Source organism: Cynocephalus volans, chromosome 3 (assembly GCF_027409185.1).
Source record: "Cynocephalus volans isolate mCynVol1 chromosome 3, mCynVol1.pri, whole genome shotgun sequence".
Classification (NCBI taxonomy): domain Eukaryota; kingdom Metazoa; phylum Chordata; class Mammalia; order Dermoptera; family Cynocephalidae; genus Cynocephalus; species Cynocephalus volans.
Genome location: NC_084462.1, coordinates 81135224 through 81158253, shown reverse-complemented (window position 1 = coordinate 81158253; position 23030 = coordinate 81135224). Strand labels below are relative to the sequence as shown.

Below are 23030 nucleotides of genomic sequence, written 5' to 3'. Positions count from 1 at the left end.
GTGGCACTGCCATTTCCCTACTCATCCGGGCTTGAAAACTTACTCTTATCTTTTCTTCCTTTCATATTCATTCATCAAGTTCTGGGGATGTCTCCATTGGTCTGTTTCCTTCCTCTCCATCCCCAGGGCCCAAGCTAGTATTACGCCAAACAGACCTTGTAATCCGTCTCTTTCTCTTTCTATCTGCTTTGCTCCAGACCAGCATGCTCTGACCACTGCTCTACCACACTCCACGCTGACCCCCAAGGCCCTCTGCAGTTGCCGGCATGCAGTGTCTGCTCTTGCCAGCCCACCTCCTCACTATCACACATGTATGCCAAGCATGGCCCCACCTCTGTGACTGTGTAGGTTATTCCTTTTACCAGGAATGCTTTCTTATGTCTATCTCATTCTGGATTCCTGCTGTCCATATACACTAATGGCACCTTTCCAAAGGATTTTTAAATGATTACTCCATGCCCATCTCTTTCTAACTTTCTTCCTGATGGCTCAGTGTACTGTGCAGGAGGTAGGTTCACAACGAGCCCCATATGTCACATTTAAAGTTCTACCCCAAGCCCCAGGGGCCACATTCTCCCATGCTCCATTTGTTCCTCTGAGGGACAAGATACCAGCAGAGTCATGAGCTCCAGTCCAGAGCAATGCATCTCTTTCCCTAAGTCGGATTTACTCTGGACCTAAGTCATCAGGTTTAGTCTTTGTCTCACTTGACCAGGATTTGGGTGGAGATTCCAAGGGCTGAAAGTGGGGGATGTGCAGTTCTGAGTGGTGGGAACCACTCCCTAAAAGCCCAACTCTGAGAACACAGAGAGAGCCAACAAGCTCTGGCTTGTTTAGTAGTGCAGTCACCAGTTACAGCTTTCTTTTTACAGCTGCAAAAATATTTCATCAGGTTGTCAGCCTGTGACTTCATTTCACCTTGGTAAATAACAATAATGCTACTACAAAATGCCATCAGCGATGTGAGCTCTTGCTGTGTTGTCCATGTTTATGAGAACAGGCCCCACGAACTCCTGTACATGTCAGCCTGCATGGAGGCTGTTTTGAATGAAACTTATCATTTCATGTATTTCATACATAGTTATACTTAAATGCCACACAAAACTGAATGTGCACACAGATTTTAAATAGTGTCAGAGAATAAGGTTTTTGTTTATCTTAATGCATTCTGTAAAAATACCTACAAGACTTCTGCTTAGTAACCCAAGAGAGCAACACAGGTGAAAAACAGCTGAGGGAAGGATCCAAATATACTTAGTGTGACACAAAGACTTACAAACACAGCCAAATAATCCCAAGGAGTACACAATATAAATGCTTTATTGCTAGCACAGAAGTTTCTTTTTAAGTAAATTAAAAGAAATAAATCTTCATTTTCACATTCTATATTGCAGTTCAAAGGTAACTAGCTGGTTAATGGATATGTGCACTTGGACAGACACTACCGGAAAAGAGCATGGCATTCACATGGAAGAACTCAGAAAGAGGACATCTGTCTGCCGTCAGGCTGCTGAATGCACTGTCATATGTAAATAACAGCAAGTAGAGTTTTTTAAAAACATCATGGATAGACAAGAGTTACAAATAGAAAACCAGTATGACTAGAAAACAGAAAACTGTTAAATACAGAAGGCTATATATATCTTGCCCATGTTCCACATACTCTAGGTTATGTTTGGTACTTTTAAATAAATGACTTCATCTAGGTTAGAGACTGGATTGGATTGGCAGCTGGAAAGAGGGAGGAAGGAAAGGAAGCTAACACTTCCCACATCAAAATGGTGGATTTACTGGAAAGCAGAAGAGGAGTGCATGGTTGGGAGGAAAGGGAGACAGGCCTGCTTCATGCCACCCCCTCTGCAGGTGGATGACACTTGCTTGGTGAGAGGCAAGAATGGTGTGTGGACAAGCCACTGGGCATGACAGAGAGGTCTGGTGGAAGATGGCAGTCATGGCACACTGCAACTCTGCAAATGGAAAAGGAAACCTCCTGGCTTGGCCAGATTTTCCAAGGTTACTGCCAATGGATTTAGGGTATATTATTAGGGCATGACAGGCCAAAGTAACACCTGGGGCCCTGGGAGTACCAGTTGCTGGTACAGTGGGGGTTGGGGGGCAGAAAAAGCTATAGATTCCAACTTACAGAAATAATTCATTTAATAAGAATCCTCACTCAGTATTAGAAACTGAATTATTTCTGTACGGCATCCAGCATTACCAAATTCTCAGTCCTACTTGGATTGTTTTTTTGGTTGGTTTTAAGATAAGCTTTGGAAAGATCTTATCCATCTATGGAAGACAATCCACCGCCTGCCTTATCCCATAATAACCAAGAAGGAATTAAACACATACACACACGACCAAACCATGCCGCAAGCTCAAGCTGTGAACTATACACGATGGCCTCCGATCTCCATCATCCTGATCTTTTTTCTAATAACTCTTATTATTTATGGATATAAGAAAACCAGGAATGTTCCAAGTTCTTACTTCTTAGTACATCTGTAGTGCACCAGCTCCCGGCATTTTCAGTCTGGTCTGGCTCTAACTAAAACCATTTCATGTTTTGCTTTGAAGAAATGGATAACATGAAACGGTAATTTGGCTGCAAAACCTTGGAAAATAATTCCCAGCCCAAACATCTGCCCCCAAATGAGCTCATCTGAGATGTCCTTGGAAGAGAGGGAGGGGTGGTGAGCAGGGAAACCTGGAAGGAGGAAAGTGAAGACAGTGGCAAGGCCATCTTTCCTCAAGAGGAAAGTTGTCTATGACAAAGGCATCAGCTAATGCAGCTCCCTTATTCCATCCGTTGCTCCAGAGAGAGAGATACTGGATGTGTCCTCCGCTTACCTTTATACCACTTTCCTCAATATTTGGTATCATTAAGGTGATCCCTTACAGAGTGCCAAAACACCATGCCCCCCTGTTTTGCTTCAGTTGTGCAGCTACCTGCCTGACCTACACATCATCATTTCAATCTTTAAATAAGGACCGTGGCTCAACTTCATATTCCTGAGAGCTGGGCCCTATAGAGAAAGCAGAGAGGGAGAGTTGTGCAGACTGGCCTCCACCTTCCTTCTTGACCTTCTTAGGAATTCTTCTGGGGGATCTTTACTGTCACAGTCTTAACTTCTGAGTACTCCCGCAAACCGAATTCTCCCCTGAAACACAGAAATGGGCAGTATGAGATACCAGAGGCCCAGGCAGCCACACCTGAGTGACAGTGGGAGTCCTGGGAAGGTGCAGTTTATCACCTGCTAACAGCAGGTCCTGAGATTTTGACATAAAAATTCCTAACAGAGGGACAGCCCAGCTTTCTTCTAAGGGGCAGAGAAAGCTGTCATCTCATGGGCAGTAACCATTTGTCAGAGTAAGGGATGATTTGTCCTCAAAATATTGCACAGAAAGGCAATGACTCCCTACTACTGACAGAACCAGGTCTGGGGGTTAGCCTTGGTCAGAAGGCACACAGGTGACCTGGGCTATGCTGCTGGACTAAGCACCATGAGCAGCAGCAGAACCAGGCCCCAGGTCTCTGAATGCCTTGGCCATGTTTCTACTCACAAGGCAGCATGAATTCTTCAGGACGATGGTGTGCTTTCCTCCTCTAGAATCCCATTCCTGCCAACAGATACCCTCTGGATGTCTCTGGTCTGGTTGCTTGCCTAGAGAGCTAGTCCACTTTAACTAAATGAAAAGATTGAGCTTCCCAGGCTCAGATCCTCTCTGTTTAGTATTCCAGATTCCTTTTCATTGTTCCTTAGATTTAAAAAACGGACAAATACTTAAATAAAGGCTTACCATGGAAAAGCAGAAATCATCTGCAATGCCTTAAAAACACAATCCTGATAAGTACGGCCCACAGCTTCCACAGAGTCAGGGTAAAGATTTAGGAAATAAAAATGACTAAAAAAATTGGGAAGTGTTAGCAAGCTTCCCCACAAGATTGTCCTTTGGCCATTTCCCCTTTGGGATCTTGGTCATGGATCAGCATTGTCATTCATTCAGTCAACAAACACTTACTGAGCTGTTACTATGGGGCAGCACTGTGCTGGGCTCAGGTAAAAAGAATTGGTCCCAGCCTCTGAAGAGCTTGCAGGTGGTTGGGACTGAATGGGAGCGGTGGGAGCAGGTCACCTGTCTGGGTTGTGACAGGAGACATGCCCTTCCCAGCCCTCTGGACACTCTCCAGAAGCAAGGATGCTGGCATGGCAAAGCCTGCTTGCTACAATGCTCCTTTCCTTCCACCTCTCCTCTCTGTTCCCTTCTCATTTTCACCTCAATTTAGTTGTCTTTTTTTCCTTTTTTCTATTTCATTGTAAAATCAAACATTTTCTCCTATTTTTTTTTCTTAAAATAACAGAACTGTTCTTCTTTTATTCTCTTTAAAGTCATTCCTTGGTGAGATTTCTCCAGACAGCCTCAGGAGAAGCAGTGCCTCCCTCTCCTCTGTGTTTACAGAGCCCCTTGTCCACACCTCGACCACAGCATTCACCACACGGGGAGAAGTGGCATGAGTGTCTCTGTCTCCCCTACTGAGTTGCATCTTACTAATTTTGCTTTTTGGCCTCCACCAAAAAAAGTGTACAGCCTACAGTATCAGGCACACAGAAGGCACGTGATGACTGTGGCAGGGAGGAAAGGGGAGGGAAGGAGGAAGGAAGGACGGATGGAAGGATGGGTGGAAGGGAGGGAAGGAGGGAGGGAAGGAGGGAGGGAGAAGGGAGGGAGGGAGGTCTTCTTCCTATCCTTCCTTACCACACCGTCTCTACCAGGAAAAAGCAAAAGAACATTTTGAGATGTATTTATACAGTAAAGGATTAAGAAAGGCTATATCTTAAAACGGCCAGTACAGAGTTAAACGTACAGAGTTACTGTAACTGGGCTTTGCTGTAAATAATTCATTTTGGTTCCTTTCAGGAATCCCCATTGCATTACACAAGGCTCCACCTGCTTCACCAGCAGCTCCTCTGAGCATCAGGATCACCCAAGTTAACAGGGACCCCTGGGATATCAGAGGGCAGCCAGGGAGAGACTGGGGCAAGCATGTTGTTCTCTTGTCTGTATAGGGCATTTTACTTAGATGAATGGGAAGAATAAACTGGGATGGCCCCACTGATTATGTGCTTCTCTCATCAATGCCATCCAGGCTCTGAGTGTCTTTATTACCAGCCCAGCACTGGCTCTCTCAGGCCTTTTTCCTGCCCTTGGGCAGTTCTGAATGTGTCTCTTCATCACGGACATCATGTGCCTCTGGTTTGAAGTGAGGTTACTCCCTTCTTGTTTCCTGGCTTGTGCACGCACTTGGGGCAGACCCAGAACCACACTTTCCTCCCACTCGGATCTCTAACCAGGTGGTGAGAAATGTAAGGAAGTTTGCGAAGTCAGAAAGCTCATGGTACGGCTACTTGCAAGTGTGACTGTCAGATCCCACAGTCTTTAGTTGTGTGATGCAATGGAAAACCCTAATGGACAAGGGATACCCCTCTCCTGGATCCCAGGCAATCTTCTATGCACCAGCCTTAGTGGACTCAAACCTCCCATAAAAGGACTGCCCATGGTCCCAGGGCATCAAGGAAAGCCAGTGAAAGGTCTCAGAGCAGTGGGGGCAAGGCAGCGTGGAGGGGAAAGCACACTGGAGCTGGGGTCAGCAGACAGACTCTGCCTTTAACTGGCTGGACGACTGCAGTGGAGTCTCCCCCACCCTCTGGTGCCCAGTCATCCCTCAAGCAGCAGTGCCTGAACTTCAGCATACATAAATATCACCCAGGAGCTTGCTTAGGCTCCTGTGGATTCTTGGTACTCCCCTCCCCTCTCCCCCACTCCTCCCCACTCCCTGGCCTAAGATTCTGTTTTAGTATGTCTGGGGAGGGACCCAGGGGACTGTGATACAGGTGGTCATTTGGCCCACACTTTGCTCACAGGCTCGAAAATCCCTGACTGTTTGGATTCTTTAGCAATTTCCCCATCTCATTTGAGTCTTTCTCTCAAATCTATTTACTCCAGTTAAATTCTCTGGCATACACAGTTCCACAGTTAACAAGGAAGCACCCTGCTGCTGCACTAAAGGCAGACATTTCATTATTGATGCCCCCCAATCTCTTTGTATGGTCACCTTCAGAGCTGGGCAATGCATCAGGACACAGACACATTCAGAAGCCTGCATTGCTGCTTCTCCACAGACTAGGTTATATTCCCAAGATAAACCAACCTTGGCATACCTACAGGTAAAGTAACACTTAGTTTAGGTGGCTGTCAGCCAACCATTTTAGGAATCACTCAAACTCACCCATAAAACAAATAAGGATTTCTGTTTAGGATATATACGTCCTTGCCCCTTTATTTGGCTTGCAGCAGTTCTCAGAGTAAGGTCCCCAGACCACCTGCATCAGAATCATTCCAGAAGCTTATTAAAAATGCAGATTCTGGGCCCTGGCCCAGATCTACTAAATCAGAATCTCTGAGAGCGTGTCCCCAGATAGGCGTGCTTAGCAACCCCATCACACAGCCTGCAGGTGACTTCTTTCTGTGCATGTGCATGTGTGTGCATGTGTGCCGTCCCCCCAACCCCACCTTCAGAAGCCTGATGTACAGGATCCTAATTATGCTCCCCATTCTCAAAGCGTGTGTCCTTAGTTTTTAAAATGCTGATGCTCACAGTTTTCTTTTCATCCCCTCAGTTTGTGACATATTTTATAGCTTGTGCTTTACCACCCCTCATCTCAGAGGGAGCTTAAGTGAGGAGGTAAGAAAAAGGCTGGGAGGAGTGAAATAGAGGAAATTAGCTGGATAGGAAGAACTGAGAGAAACTCTTCGGAGAAAAGCCTCTGCACCTGGGAATTAGAGGCCAGCCCATCACATACCTGTAGAGTGCATCTCTCTGTGGGGACAACCCCCAGGCTTGCTCAGCCCTCCATGGAGCTTGTTTCTGGAAGTGCTATTTCCCTTCTCTGCTCCTCTTAGAGGTGGGCAGGGAGGTGTCAGGGACTCCTGCACGGAGTTTGTAGGCCCTGAGATAAACAATTCTGTACAGATGGAGGCTTAAATAGAGTCTCTGGGGATGAATCAAAAGAGATAGAAGAGTTGGGGACCAGGACAGAGCACGTCCTTTTATTTAAAGCGTGTCGTACCACTCTGGGTCATTAAAGGAAGAAAAAACATGTTTTGGGGATAAGTAGAGACAAAGAACCACGTAATTTAGACAAGATGAAGTGGGTCTCATCAAAGAGCACCATTTCCTAATTATTTTTTAACTGCACTGGGAAGGCCAAATCATTATAGTGCCTTCGAGACAAGTGGAGAGAAGCTATTCTTTAGTCTCTTAGGCCACCGTTGCGTGTGGCTCTGACATAGCCAAACTGTCGCCTGGACCGTCTTTCTAGGCAAGGGGAACATTTCTGATGGCAACAGACTGGACCTGGATAATGTCACAGCCTGAAACCTGGCAGGAGGCCTGCCCATGATGAGGGTCCAGGGCTAGACTGGGATTAGGTTCCATCAACCAGCAATCATTTATTACAAGTTTTATGCTGGTGATTCACCCTGTTAATGATCTGTAACAAAAGAGTCAATGAGAGCAGCATTCCCAGAGCCAGTGACTGCCCCAACATTTCAGACACCAGGAGAGCACAGGACACAGAGGCAGGAAATGAAACAACAAGCAAATGCATCTTGAAAAGTGGAAGCAGAAAGTTAAGGCCACATGCAAGTGAAAAAGAGATACCTGCAGTGCATGCAGACTTTCTAAAAGCTAAAGGAATACTAATAACTAAATGAATGGGATACAGATTCTAGCTGTGAAGCAAGTGAGGGGTACTGGAGGCCAGAAGCAAAGGTTCCAAGCACGAACAGTTTCTCCCTGGCATTACCAGAGACAGAACATAAGTTGGTAATACCAGCTGGAACTTAGAAAAACTTCTGCCACACTTCCAAAATAGTAAGTTTGTTAAGAAAGAGAAGGCTCACCTGTATAACACTCATCTACTTGATCAATAACGATGACAGCAGCTAACATTTTCTGAATGCTTGCCAGACACTCTGTTGGATACTCTGCATACTTAATCATAACGCTTAATCCTCAGAACAACCCTCTGAGGGTTATAATTATTCCCATTTTATAGACAAGGAAATTGAGACTTAGTGAGATCAAGTAATTTGTCCAAGGTTGCACAGGTAATACGTGGTAGAAGGAGCATTCAAATCTGAGCAGTGTGATTCTAGAAACTGCTCTTAGCCACAAAGCTATATTCACCATATGGTTTAATGATTAGGGGCTCAAAATTACCAACAAAACTATCTGAAGCATGTAAGTCCTCTGTTCTGGTCCTAGGGGCACACCATGCTGCCCAAACACCATACTTGTCTTCCCACACTGCCTTTGCTCACTCCCTCCACTGCTACCTTGCCTGCCCTCCAACCTAGAAAAAAATATTCCCCTTTCTTCATTTACCCAAGTGTTCCTCTCCTTGAAAAGCCAATTTAAATCCTACTAGATCATATCTAAAGGTTTCCCAGGCTTCTCTAGCTCACAATGATCTCCCCCTGAACTCTTCTATCACTTTACAGTCTTTACTAGGATTCTTCTGATTCTTTCCATGTTATATATTTCATTTATCCAACAACATTTTACGTGCCTTAATGACCTGCATCTTCCCCCACAGACCAAGCACAGTGCTTTGTAATAGTTTATTATCAATACTTGGTAGTAGACTGACTGTGAACTAATAAACATTTATTCAAAAAAATATGCATTCGGTAATGGCAGAGGGAATGGACAGGGAGCATGTTTTCTGTTGTGAGTCACAGGATTTAGAAAATATGGATCAGCTCCTTTCAAAATGGTGGAAAGTGGTTTATTTTCTAGATGGGGGTGCATGTCAGCACGGAAGACCCTGGATGCCTGAGCTGAATGTCACTCAAAAAATCCATTTATGCTGAAGCCTGCAAGTAAAATCCCTCCTAAGTCTAGTTTACGTCAGCTACAGTCCTATTTTCCAGGTCTTTAGCATCTCAGGAGGACTCTGTCCAGCTGTGCTCTTGTTCCTGAAGAGCCCTTGTGCCTGGCTGGCCCCGATGCCTCCTTGGCTGGATATCATGGAAGTATTCATTCAGAGCCACTGAGACCTAAGTCCAAATCTTAGCTCTGCCACTTACTGGCTGGCTGTGTGACTTGGGCAAGTCAACCTTAGTTAACTTACCTAACCCTCCTAACCCTTAGTTCCTTATCTGGGCCATCTGTAGTGTAAAAATAATTATATCTAATGCATAGAATCATTGTGAAAACCAGATGAGTTAATATTAGGAAAGAAGTTAGCACACAGCCAGATAAACTGCAGGCATTTAATTAATGACAAACGCTATGAATGTTAACTGTGTCCCACTCCTCCCTCCCCTCAACTCATATATTGGAACCTAATGCCCAATGCAATAGTATGGAGGTGGGGCATTTGGGAAGTGATTAAGTCACGGGGGCTTCACCCTCATAAGTGAGATAAGTGTCCTCATAAAGAGGCTTGAGTGAGCTCCCTTGCCCTTCCCAGCATGTGAGGACACAGAAGGTGCCATCTATGAGGAATGGGTCCTCACCAGGCACCAGATCTGCTGACACCTTGATCTTGGACTTCTCAGACTCCAGAACTATAATCAATAAATTTCTATTGTTTATAAATTACCCAGTCTAAGGCATTTTGTTATAGCACCCCGAACTGACTAAGATTATACCTATTATTGTTACTTTAAAATCCTTCACACAGGTCTTCCTCCTCTAGTCTCTGCCAAGATATCCTCTATAAGCCGGGAAGCTTGGCCTTACAAACTCTGGTATCTCCTCAGTTCCTAAAGAATTTCCTTTAATATCTTTCACGATGTGGTTTAAACCAACTTTTCCACTTGTATCTTCACCAAGTCCCCTCCATTGATCCTATGCCCTAACCCTGTGCTTCTAAACTCAGAGAACCTATAGGGGCTGAGCAGATGACATGAGTGAGTGAACTGGGTTGGATGTGCAATAAATGACAACCCATGTCCAGTCCTCGGGAGCAAGAGCAGTGGTGGAGAAGATGGCAAACTGCAGAGTTCACAGCTTCAGCAATTCTGTTATGAACGAAAATTACCAAGAAATCTAGACCTTACGTAAAGCCTCCTCATCTTTTGAATGTCAGTTAAAAATTTTCAAACACCATGAAGGCAAAACAAAACACTTCCACTGGCCAGATGTGGCCCTAGGGCTGGTCATCGGCAACCTTCACTTTAAGCACACCAATCTCTGCTCCGTTCTGTGTTTTATATTTGTTTGCCTTCATGCCCTTGTTTCTGCTATTTCCTCAGCCTGGAATGCCTGCTACTAAAAAATGAAATGTTATTTCTTCTGTGACGTCTTCTCTGACCCCACCAGGCAAAATTAATTGATTTTTTCTTTGTACTTACAAGATGTTTGACTCACTTCTATAATACCCCTTCTTACATGGAATAAGTGGTACATTAATCTTTCTCTTTTCTGACTAGGGTAAGGGAACTGTCTCATTCATCTTTGTAATGTGTAGTACATTGCTTATGTAGTACATGCTCAACAAAATGTTTGTGTAATGAGTTGATGAGGGTAAGAGAATTAAACTATTTGGTGAGTATTCCTCTGTGCTGATGTTTGCAATCCCTATTTCTCTGCAGGCATCAACAACTTTGACACTTACATTTCTCTCCCATTTCCAGACATCTTGAATCCCCCAAAGGGGCTCTGGGCATTTAAGGCATTGTAACAATTGATCCTGAAAGAAGAAAACATAATATTGTGAGTTAGTAGTGTGAATTCTACCTGCACAGAAATAACCCAACTGGTGTGATATGGTTTTTTTAAAGTTTTATTTTCTGATTCCTTCTGGTCCAGATTAAAAAATAGTAATTTAAAATTTACTTTGATTTCGTGACCTAGCCAGTAAGGGGTGTGTCCTTTCTCAGGGTGAAGTCTGGTTGCCTTTGATCTTCTCCATCCTTCCAGAGGATACGTGTTTATTTCACACTGGCTCCTGAGTTATAAGGCCTCTCTACCACCAGTGGAATGTGTTATGTGAGTGGAATGTGAACGATGAGACTGGCTCTGATCTTACCAAACAGTCCCAGCTTGCATTGCAGAAGACACTGTGAGGGCCTTGTTGATGTCATTAGTAAAGACAGCTGCTACGAGTCCAAAGTCCGAGTTATTGGCTCTTTCGATAACTTCATCCATAGTCTTAAACCTCAGAATTTCCTGAACGGGGCCAAAGATCTGCAACAAAGTAGTTTGATTCAACATGGCTGTTTTGCTATTCCTTCGTCTGCTTTCACATTTCAAAGCAAGTTTACTCAGCATTGATTATTTAAATGACACTTTAGCAGCACAAAATATCCTAAACTTTCCCAGAATAAGATTATATGAGACTAAATTTAGAGTTTGTTTAATGCCCCCACCCCCCATCCCCCCGTCATCACTTAATTCCACTGTGGGTACTAGGGGTATGTTTTTCAGGTACAGAAGAGGAAGTGGCATTCCCCATGTTCCCAGAAACACTGCTTCAGAATTGAGAACTACAGCTCTGGGTTGCTGGCTGGCCTGCTCCTGGTCCCTTCTCCTGCATAGCCATGAGAATGCTTGGATGTTTTCTCTTTCCTAGTTAACAGCCTAGTGAACATTTAGAGGAACTGAACTGTTGCCAGTGTATTACTGAGACCATGATCGGCTATTATGACTGTTCTTTTGGCTAATAATAATAATAATCACAATCATATAGCATGTCACCTGGCCTCCGTCTAACTTGCTTGCCTTTTTAGGATTTTCAGTTATATTTATTGCCATTGCAAAATTAATGTACAAGCTATTCCTTAGTATTTGTGGGGGATTGATTCTAAGACCCCCCCCCACATATACCAAAATCTGCAGATACTCAAGTCTCATAGTTGGCCCTGAAGAACCCACATACATGAAAAGTTGGCCCTCCAAATACATGGGTTCCATGTTGTGAATATGGAACTGTGAATACTGTGTTTTCAATAGCTATCGGTTTAAAAAAATCCACATGTAGGTGGACCCACAAAGTTCAAACCTGTGCTATTCAAGGATCAACTGTACAAGGGGTCTTCAAAAAGTTCATGGAAAGATTCATATTATCATATTTAATTCCATTTTTTGTGAGCTTTTTGAAGTACCTTGTACATAAAATATAAAGAGCTAAAACTCTAATATCATCCACTAGAAATGCTCTGGAAGCCATCCCAAGAAAGGTATGGCTTTTGTAGGAACACTGTATTTGATACCTCCTCCTTGGCAATACGCATGTCATCAGTGACGTTGGAGAACACTGTGGGCTCAATGAAAAACCCCTTTCGGCCCAGTCCTTTGCCTCCACATTCCAGCTTGGCGCCCTCGGCCACACCACTCTGGATGAGCTCCAGGATCTTGTTGTACTGTTTCTTATCAATCTACAAGAGAAATTACCTAATGACTCCAGGTAAAACCTTCTATGAAAATGGAAATAAATGTGTTCTCGAGAATCTCTCATTTATGATTTTTTAAAAGTTTCATTATATCCAATCAAATCATATGAAACTGCTGTTATTTACCAATGTTGACCTACCAAAAAAATTGCAGTTTTGTACAGTTCAACCTAATATATGGAGGGTTCCAACAAAGGCACTGCTCTAATGATACTGCCCAATCAGAACTACCAGTTGAAGATATAGAAAATGTTTCAAAATGATGGAGACCCTGGCTAATTTATTATTAATTGTTTATATGAGGAAAAATTGACTTCTATAACCAAATGAGTAATTTAGCGGGTTGTACTGATATTAAAAAGATGAAAACAGTAGATAAGTCAACACAGCTATACACTAAATCCTGTTGAGATTTATTTTTAAAGAAATTCCTATCACAACTTTAGAGGAATTAATTAAGCGTAAAGAGTGAGGGTTAGGTTCTTAGTTCAAAAAATAAGGTCAGTTTTGCCCCCCTAAACCTGACGAAGTTATCATTCAATTATTATGGTAAATAATATAAAAAATCTACATCCACATGATGATTTGAATTCCTTAGCTAGAGCATCAGTTTTCTCGCAAATAGTCCCAAAACCGAAGAGATGTTGTCCCTTACCAGAAAACCCCATGCTCTAGTGACCCAGATGAGAGCTGGTCCAGATATACCTCTAAAAATTCTCAGACCCTGTCTATAGATTAAAACCAGAATTCCATTTGGAAATATGCCTTGATGATTATGGTGAACCTGCAGAGCTAAAGACTGCAGCCTGGCCACTCAGGAGGGATTTTTGTGGCCCTCCCCACCCCACCACAGTGTGTGGAGCACTTAGAGGAAGAAAAAAACATACAGCAAAGGAAAAATAAGCCAGCCCTTCATTTCCTACACATTCACAAGCTACAAGTAATCTCTCCAGACCTGGCATCTGGGGAAAGGAAAAATGGCTCTGGGAAGTAGAGATAACCACCCTTGTTGATTGGGGTATCTGTGGGGATGTCTTACAGTTCAGTGGTTAAAAGGACTGGGACTGGGTTCTAGTGTCAAGATCCATTATGTCATGCCCAGCAATTTCTTTAGAGCTGAGAGATTCAAATTTACCCCCAAAGTTCAAAATACCCTTAAGGCAACCCCAATAGCATGGCTTTTCAGAGATAGAATTTTGAAAGGGAAAGAGAGGTATAAGAAACAAACAATCCCTCACTGGCTACATTTCCAGCCATGAAGATGAGATAGAAGAGTAAGGAGGCAGCAGAAAAGGGTAGCTGTTGCTCTGTTCAATCCCATTAGAGTGTCCAGTTTGTGTGCCAGCCAGGGACTACATAAACAAAAGGGATATCTATGATTTTTCTACCTGAGGACCCTGCTCAGTGCTAGGGTCAAAGGGACTCCCCACAATGCGTCTCTTGGCCCGCTCAACGCTTCTTCTCACAAACTCCTCATAGATGGACTCCTCCACAAAGATGCGAGACCCTGCGGTGCAGCACTGGCCTTGGTTGAAGAACACACCTTGGTGAGCCTGCTCCACGGCGTAGTCCACTACAAGAGGAAAGAGCTATGGTCTCCACACTGCTTTGCCTTTGGAGGAGCCTGTCTATGGAACCACCTCCCTCCTCTCTCCAAAGCCCAGTGAAGTAGGATATATTTTTAATGATCTATCAGCTAACTAGGCATATTTGAGAATTTTAGGTTTGTTGAATCTAGGCAGACTATACTTAGGGTGTTTGGAGGCTTAGAACATTGCTCTTTCCACTATGCACCACTGACCAAGCCTTCACCTCTTCTACCCTATCCTAGAACACCATAGAGTCAAAATGGTTCCTTAGTGTCTAGAAAACGAACTCTGTTCAGTTGTCAATTGACAAGTGCTCTTTCCCTAATATTGAACTATTTTCTCTTCAGAAGGAGATCTTCTTGATTGCCCTTAGCTTCAAAGATTTTTCTCTTAGTATGCTATCAAAAGTGGAGACACGGAAGTGTGCTGGGACATGTATGAGATTGGGGATGGGGGCAGGGGAGGGCTTACAATCAGCATCAGCAAAAATAATATTAGGACTTTTCCCTCCAAGTTCCAGAGTTACTCTCTTCAAGTTACTTCTTCCAGCTGCTTCTTGAATAAGCTTTCCAACCTGGAAGAAAAGAAATGGAGAGAGATTATGCACACCCTGCATCTGAGACAGACAGTGGCCAAAGCCAGCTCTGGGCAACAATGGGATGCAGCAGTAACTGGTCCTAAAAAGCAAACTAGCCCATTGAATGACAAAGGGACAGTTCTTGTGGTAAACTTGGGTGGACAAGATATAAATCAGTTGGAATGCCGTTTAATGTTCATGCTGAAGAGATATGGAAGATTGCTTTAGTTTCATAATGGAAGAAGGAAGAAAAAGGGAATTAAATCTGGAATCTTAATCACTGAAAGATTTCTCTTAAGACAACTGACAAACAAAATGTGACTGGAGATTTCCATCACTGCATTGTGGCTTTTAGCATTGGACTCTGGCCTCCAGAAAAAAGCCAACTGCTCTGTTTGAAAGACATGATGAGAGTAAAACAAATTATTCATGTATCTCTAAAAAATATCAGGTATGATTTTTATCACATGGCCCAAAGAAACTATTGATATTAAACTTTGCCTCTGCCTAGGGCTATGGTAAAAGGATTCCAGATAGCTGAGGATCTGTCTGTACTAGTGCAATATTGTAAATACCTATTTATCTAGAATCCAAGCAAGCAAGAGGCTGAGTTTGGAGAAAGCATTTGCCATTGAGTAGACTTATATTTGCAATAAAATCAAAAGTGTCAAATGGGAACAGGGCTGCACCACCTAGAGCCCCCACTCAAGGAAGAACTCATTTCCTCAGTGGTGGGAGGTGCTGGCAGGAGAGAGCTGGAACCATCAGATCCTTCAGGGTCTGCCTCATCTAAAAAGGGTCCATTGCCCAAGGGGATGCCCTCCTCCATGTGGCCCATATCCACCCACTGATGGTGGCAGGGGTATAAAGCCCTGCCCTTTCGGCCCATCACAGGACAGCTGTGAGAGACCGTACATGCTCTACCACGCCCCATGTGGCTGGCCCAGGCTGTGCCAGGCCTGCCTTACAGTTCAGCTTCCTTTGTGACTACTCCCCTTGAGCGGGGATCCCTAATAAATATCCTGCATGCCAAACTCCATCTCAGAGAACTGGACCTGTAAAAGGGTGCCGCAGAGGTCACTTTACGGGAAACAATGAACTACCATAGAGCCCAGATTGGCAATTTGGTCTAGTTGCGATGGAAAATGTTATCTGTGCCTAGATTCTATTTGAAAATTAAACATTTAAAAAGACTGGAGAAGAGAAATGCTAAATTTATGTTGGACTCCTCCAGCCTCTTGTTGAGATCCTCCAGTGGAACTAATTACTTCTCAGCCACTGGAGAGTAGTGGTTAAGAGAAAAGACTCTGGAGCCATACTGCCCAGATTTTTTACTGGTCCTATCGCTTCCCAACTATTTGGCCTTGGGAAATTTATTTAATTTCTCTGAGCCCTGGTTTCCTCCTCTGTAAATGGGGATAAAAATAGTATGTACCTCAGAATTGAGCTGTCCTAAGGATTAAGTGATTTAACACATACCGCACTTAGAAGCCAGGCTGGCCCACAGTGAGCACGTGCATGTGCCAAGCATGAGCAGGTGTGAGAAACCAGGTGCCCCTCTTCTTTCATGCCCAATGGAGAGAAAAAGAGGTGATGGTAAGGAGAAATACTGCTAGACCTTCCCAAGCAGGTCTTCTCCAGATTTCCAAAGCTGGCTATGCATATTCATTGCTTCAGGAAAGCAATGGGTAAGTTGTCTGACTCCCCCATTCACCTCCCAGTCTCCAATATTAGTCATTAGCTGGATTACATGCTTTTGAGTTTTCAATATAACTTTGCCTCATTATAAAAAATTTTAGTAAACATACCCTCATTCTGAGGACACTAACCTTGGGGGTGGGAGGGAGTGATGACTCTGAAAGAGGTAGAGTTAGAGTTCCTTATTTTGCAGAAAAATGTTACTTACCAAGGTGTTAGGAAATGCTAGCATCTGGCCCTAAAGATTCATGGGCAGACTTTGGCGCACCAACAAGATTGATAAGGGTAGGGAAGGGGCAATCAGTGTGTGTCTCTTCTACCTCCAGGTAAACTCCTGAGGAGGACTTGGGCTCAGTAAAGGCTCAAATCTCAGGCAAAGATGTTCTCTCATTTAAAAATGAACAAATTTAAGAATTAGAAGTTACCAGATTACCTAGCTGGTTAATGGCAGAACCTGCTGGACTCTATGCAGGCTGACTCCAGGACCCAAGCCTGTGGTCACTCCCTCTCCTTTCCTAACTGCCTCACAGCATTCTGTTCTTCTTTCTGCTTTCTAGATTTACTGAGCACCTGCTGTGTGCTACACACCAGCAGAATCTTATCCCTGCACTCCAAACTGATTTCAAAGTGAGTAGAAATATCACCTCTTGTAGAAACAAATAAAGTTCACAGATCTTCAGTTAAAAAATCTATATTCTGTCTTCATATTTACATTGAAGAAACAAGCAAAAGCAAGGAAAAATCATGGGTTTTACACATAGTAAGATGCTGAATAAATATTTGGGGTCAGTAAAGAGAGTGCCGGTCCAGCTGGCATCACATTTCTTTTAGCCCTGCTTTCTGACAATCATCAGACCACTCTACGGGTTGATAGTTTTTGCCACTAGGAGTGTTGTCCAGTGATTACTTTCATGGCTACAGTAACTATACTAAAGTCTCACTTGGTCTATGGTCATCAGAGAAGAATGCCTGAGAATAATTTTTCCTGCATCAAGGCTTTGCTAGCCTTTCCTTAGAAATCAAATTTGTGTTAAACGCTTCAAGGTAAATCGCAAATGAATAACACTTTTCCTCTTCATCTTTCGAAGAAGCTCAACTTGCAGACCAGCCTCAAGAAAGAACTGGATATGTTGGGCCACGGGCAAACCACTTCCATCTGGAGTGGCGTCAGGACAGGACGCTCCTAAAACGTCCAGTTTTCACCCTTCTCCTTCATTCAACACATATTCATAGTTCTCCTACTATGTGCCAAGCAAAGTCCCTTACTGACAAGCAACTCACAAGTAAAAGGACTCCTTTGTAAACCTAGCAGGTGCACAATAAGTGTGGTTTATAGTGCACTTAGAAAAAAAAAACCTGGGTCTAATTTAATGTTAGATCTGAGCAGACTAATTATAGTTCTGCAGTACTTTGTTATAACCCAGGGTCAAACCATTCTGGTCCTTATCCGTAGAATTGGGCTAGGATGCAACAACCTTCATTAATTATGTGACCAGGCATTATATGCCTTCCTGTGATACAGTTTTCAGGTCAAACTCTCTTTGGAAAATATATTATCACTCATGAATTCTCCCTGTGAGTGGAGCGAGGTTAAGTGACCCCAAATGGAAAACACTCCTCATTATCATTACCATGAGGGGGGAAGAGGTAACAGAAAAAACAGATGTAACTCCAAAGCAGGGGATTCTTAATAGGAAAAAGTAATATGTTTTAAAAAAAGAGTTCAGAGAGAACTGGCTCAGGTCTGCTTACAAAATATAGTAGGTCCTATGCATACCAAGCTAAAATATTACTTATACAAATCCCATACAAAGTTCTCCAAAGCCAAAATCTATAGGATTGAAAAGTCTAAGAAAGAATTAACTACAGACATGAAATAAAGGCCTGGGATTGCCCAACTCTTCTTAGATGGGAAAGTGTAAGTAAGGGTCCTCAGGGACATGTGCTCCACTGGTCACACTTAACCCCTTCTGACAGGACCAGAAGGTGGGAGTGCATGGTGAGATGAAGGAGGCTGCAAGCACGCACAGGCCTTCTAAGTACTTAAGTCGGCAGGAATGAATTTCATGAAGCCAAGCCCTATTCTGACGAAACAGGCAATCTGTAAGGTAAAACAGGTAAACATACAGTTTGATAAGGCACAGAGACCAAATTCTGAGTTCATCATCATCTTTCTTTCTAATCACAAAAGATTTCACAATGTACCTCCCACCCCACCGCTGACACCCTGGCTAATTATAATCATATTTAGGTTTATGGGTTACAGTTTGGCCCATAGGAATCAGAAGACCTATGTAGTACAAACTCTGCTTTGGTTCCTCACGAACTCATAGTGGAGGAAAAGCCTCTTCAGTTCCCCTTGGCTCTCAGTTTCTTCATCTGCAGAATGAAGGCACAGGCGAAGCAGCAAATCTGTTCCTTAGTACTCCAGTTAAATGGAGGAGCTAAAAAAGACAGATAGGACTCCGAGGGGCCCTGCACATTCTGAGAGTCTGCCAGCAATTCCTCTGTGTTTTTACTGCCTTATGGGGCAGAAGTAGCTTTTCACAAGAGCACCGCTGCTGCACTGAATGGTAGAAAAACCTGACCCTTTTTAGTTCCCCACACAGAGCCCATTAAGAAAGAGCAAGTGATAGTATTCCTATCATATGGTTTTTTAACTTTTTACTTCCTGCAGAGCCTCTCAGCTGTATCTCTGTACCCCAAACAGGCAGGACAGTGAACTGGGGGCTCCCCCATACATAATGAAACTGGGCTAATTCTCAGCAGGAATGTTGGCACAGATCAACTCTGACTCCCATCCTTGTTTGAATAGACTTCAAGATTGATATCAGGAGTATCCCTGGAACAGCCACTATGTACCAAAATCATGTTCGTGGTAATATAGCCGTGTAGGGGAATGCAATTTGGCACTTTGCAAGGAAAATAATTTGTTATACAGGACAAAAAAGAACACAAAAGTCTTTTTCTCATGCCCTCTTTATTCAAGGCAGTTGCTCCCTGAAAAGAGTTTCTAAAGTTGAGTAAGTTTTTTCTTTTTATTAATTAGTTAATTATTCATATTAGGTTGAGTTCCTTCTCAGAGATATTTCATTTATTAATTAGTTAATTGCACATATTAGTGTGTATTTCTTCTCAAAGATATGACACGTTTTTTAAAAGAGAAAAATAAATCTCTACTCAAGATCTCAGTAAACTGGTTGAAGATGCCTGCTTTCTGCAATATACTCTCATTTCTTAAACCCCAAATGGATTGACTCTAGGCTTCTTCCCTCCTCTCCTTTCTTAATTTTCATTGCTATACCTCCTGGTTCCAACTGTGATGGAAACAGAAATACCAAAAATATGTGAGTTAGGGTATTTCTTGTCTCTCAGAAATATCCAGAAATAACAGGTCAAGTTAAATCTGTTCAGATTCCCAATAGAAAGTAACAGGGCCAAGGCATCTAAGCAGTTCCTTTAAATTAAATGGTAACAGCAATTTCAAAATTTCATCAGCGAAATTCAGCTTATAAAAACCAATATAACTCCTATCTACATTTCTAGCCTTCTTTCCTACTGTGCCCACCACCACACATCCATCACTCCAGCCACACAAAACCATTTGCCCTTCCTGGAACATGCCTCTGTGTCTTTGTATTAGCTGCCTGAAGTGTCTTTTCTCCCCTTGCTTACTTGATAAACTGATTTTTCCAGACCTATCCCTCTGCTACCTCCTCTGAGAAGTTAACTTTCCCTCCCTACCCTCCTCACAGGGTTTAGTCTTCTTTCTGCTCTGATCCTACCAGTGCTTTGTACATAATTCTTGCTTTGTGCTTGCTTCACAGCAGTCTCCCCCACTAGACTGAATTTGTCAGTGGAGGCACTCTATCCACTGACACCCACAGATGACTTTCAATAACATTTGCTGAGTCAATAAGCCAGAATATGACAACTACTCTTGAGATCTCTGGAAATAAGATCAGATCAGATCAGATCTTAGGGAAATAGATGAGAGAACACAGGAGAACCATGGCCAAGGCTTAGTTTTGCCACAACTACCGGGAGGATCTGGAGTTTTCCTCTTACTCATCTTTGGCTTTAATCTTCTTATGTCTAACACATGAATGGCTCCATGGTTCCAACACTGGCTGCACAACGATATTCCCAAGGCACTTAAAAATCTTTTTGTAAGTCTGGACACTATCTCCAGAGAGTCTGATCATCTTAGTCTGGAATGGAGCAAACAGGCATAGGTATTTTTCAAAAGTGCCCAAGAACACTCTAATGTGCTTCTAGGGTCAAGAACCATGGGATTAAAAAATGTTTAAAGGCATTTTCTCTCATACTTGTCTCTTTAACCTTTCATCATTGGTTCTATTCTTCAATAGCTGAATGTTACTGTTGATTGAGCACCTAATCTGTGCTACGTTTTCAAAAACATCATTTTATTTAATCTTCATGACAATCTTGGGAGGTAAGAATTATTGCCCTATTTTATAACTGGAAAAAACAAGAATTGAGTGCCTGTCAGGTCAAGAAATGTCTTGCTGACAGGCACCCACTGAGTGGCAAAGCCAGGACTAGACCCAGAATGCCTACACCCAGCCTTGGGCTCTCTTCCTCCCACCACAGCTTCTTTCCGTGGTCCCTCCTCTTCTCTAGACCTTCTCCTGAGGATTAGGTCCTCTCTGCTATGAGTAGGATTCTGAAAATTAAACATACTATCTGTGACTTCCATATTCTAGATTACCTGCCCTGTACACTTAGGCATACTTTTGTTACATAAGACTCTCTCTTTCTATTTCATTCAGATAAATAAAACAATAAAGGTTTTGACTTTTTGGTCTGCTCTGATAGGAAGAAGCCTGGAACACTCAAGCCAAGGGTACTATATGTTCCACTAACTAGGTTAGCTCAAGGGATGGACATTATAGGACCTGTTTATACTCAGCCCGAGCTCTGAGGAGAGAGACCTACTGCAGAATCTTTGATTTAGCATAGTTAGAGAGTAAAAAATGGAATGTCATCCAGCAGGTAGAGACTATAGCATACTTTTTCTTATTGTTCAGTACTCAAGTTTTAAGTATTAAAAAAAAATGAGGAATTGAACTAATAATTTAAAATCTGTACGTCCAAAGGTTTTGTTACATCAAACTGGTATTTTTTTATTTAAATGCTGATTCACTGGACTCACACAACCTTAGAAAAAGGTTTTAAAAAATAACTAAAACTGTAACAGGCAACTTCCCCACCTACAAAGAGGGGTGAGGCTAAACAGAGGAGAGAGCTGGCCCGATTCATTACTCAAGCTCAGAGATGATGTCTGCATCATGCAACATGACATTCATCTCACTTAGGAAATGAAAGGAGATCCCCAGCTGCGTAAATCAGAATGAGTGATAATACAGCTGTTAGCTACAAACATTTGTTTGGCACGAATCAATCTGGACTCTCATGTAGTTTGCTTTGATGATCTCTCTACTGTCTTGTTGACTAATGATGAAATCATGGTTTGTTAATCTAACTGAATAAAGAAAACACGATACCAAGCAAAATGCAAACTGTTTTCCTGTACTTTTTGAGTTTATTGACTTGTGTTTATAAAAGCCCTTTAATATTCACTTATTAAATATTTACATGTGTTGTTTTTGTACTTAGCTGCATAAGGAAATTAATCCTAGCTTTTATCAGAGTTGTTTGCTTCTTAAAGGCCTTTTATTAAAGTAAAATGGAAAGGAGCCACTTCAAATAAGCTTCTTGTTTCTGACTACTGCATACATTTTGTGATGTACTAATAGGTCCCATCTCCCTCAGGTAATCATAACAGAAGCCATGCTCAAATCCATACTTAAGTGACATGTTCACTCTGGAAGAATCTATATAATTTCCCAAGTAGCCTACAAAGTTAGGAAAGGAGAGATGGATGAAGAAGTAAATAACTACAAACTGAAAAGGGGTTTGGGGTTTACTTGGTCATTTGATTCTCCTGTGAAAATTCCCCACCCACCATTATTAATGTGGATAATCACAAGGTAGCTTTCATATTCTAAACAAACGGTCTTCTAGTGTCTTCCAATGATATTATTCTAAAGAAGAAATTGGGAGATGCCCCAGAAGCCTGAGAACTGGTTCCTCTCCAAATGCATGTGTGCATCTCTATAAGAAAGATGTATCAAATGTAGACTCCATCAGAAAAATTTAGCTGAAACCTGCTCTATGTACACTGCAATAAGCTACCTAACTGTTGTGAGTATTCTTAACAGTAAAACACTTCACAGGGCCGCCTTCCACTCCATTTTCTTTCCCAAATTCTCTTCTCTCTCTCGCTCCCCCTCTCTCAGTTCCTCATTGAATATCCCATTCTTAAAGATTACATATTTAGTTGTTAATGTTATTTCTGTGAAGATAAAGAATTTCCTAGATAATTATAAAGCTACAGTAATCAAAATAGTGTGGTATTGGGTGAAGTGACGGACACATAGATCAGCAAAACAGAAGTGTCTAGAAATATACTCACATAAATATGGACAATTGATGCTTCAAAAAGGCACAAAGGTAATTCAATGGAGATGGACAGTCATTTCAAGAAATGGTACTAAAACTATTGTCATCCATATAGAAAAAAAAGAATTTCGATCTTTACCTCACAACATACAGAAAAATTGACTCAAAATAGATCATAGGCCTAAATGTATAACACAAAACTATAAAATTTTTAG

At 42.5% G+C, this 23030-nt stretch overlaps 1 protein-coding gene across 2 annotated transcripts in view; it reads right to left on the bottom strand.

The window, feature by feature from the left end:
• Window positions 1–3074: 3074 nt before the first annotated feature.
• ALDH1A2 (aldehyde dehydrogenase 1 family member A2) overlaps window positions 3075–23030 on the bottom strand; it is a 91210-nt gene continuing 71254 nt past the window's right edge. For both annotated transcript variants that reach the window (XM_063090491.1, XM_063090492.1), the window contains 6 exons: window positions 14526–14628; window positions 13854–14038; window positions 12286–12450; window positions 11103–11260; window positions 10689–10763; window positions 3075–3161 (listed from right to left, as the gene is read on the bottom strand). In XM_063090491.1, the coding sequence (XP_062946561.1) occupies window positions 3089–3161; window positions 10689–10763; window positions 11103–11260; window positions 12286–12450; window positions 13854–14038; window positions 14526–14628 (759 nt within the window). In that variant the 3' untranslated portion in view covers window positions 3075–3088. The remainder of the gene's footprint in view (window positions 3162–10688; window positions 10764–11102; window positions 11261–12285; window positions 12451–13853; window positions 14039–14525; window positions 14629–23030) is intronic.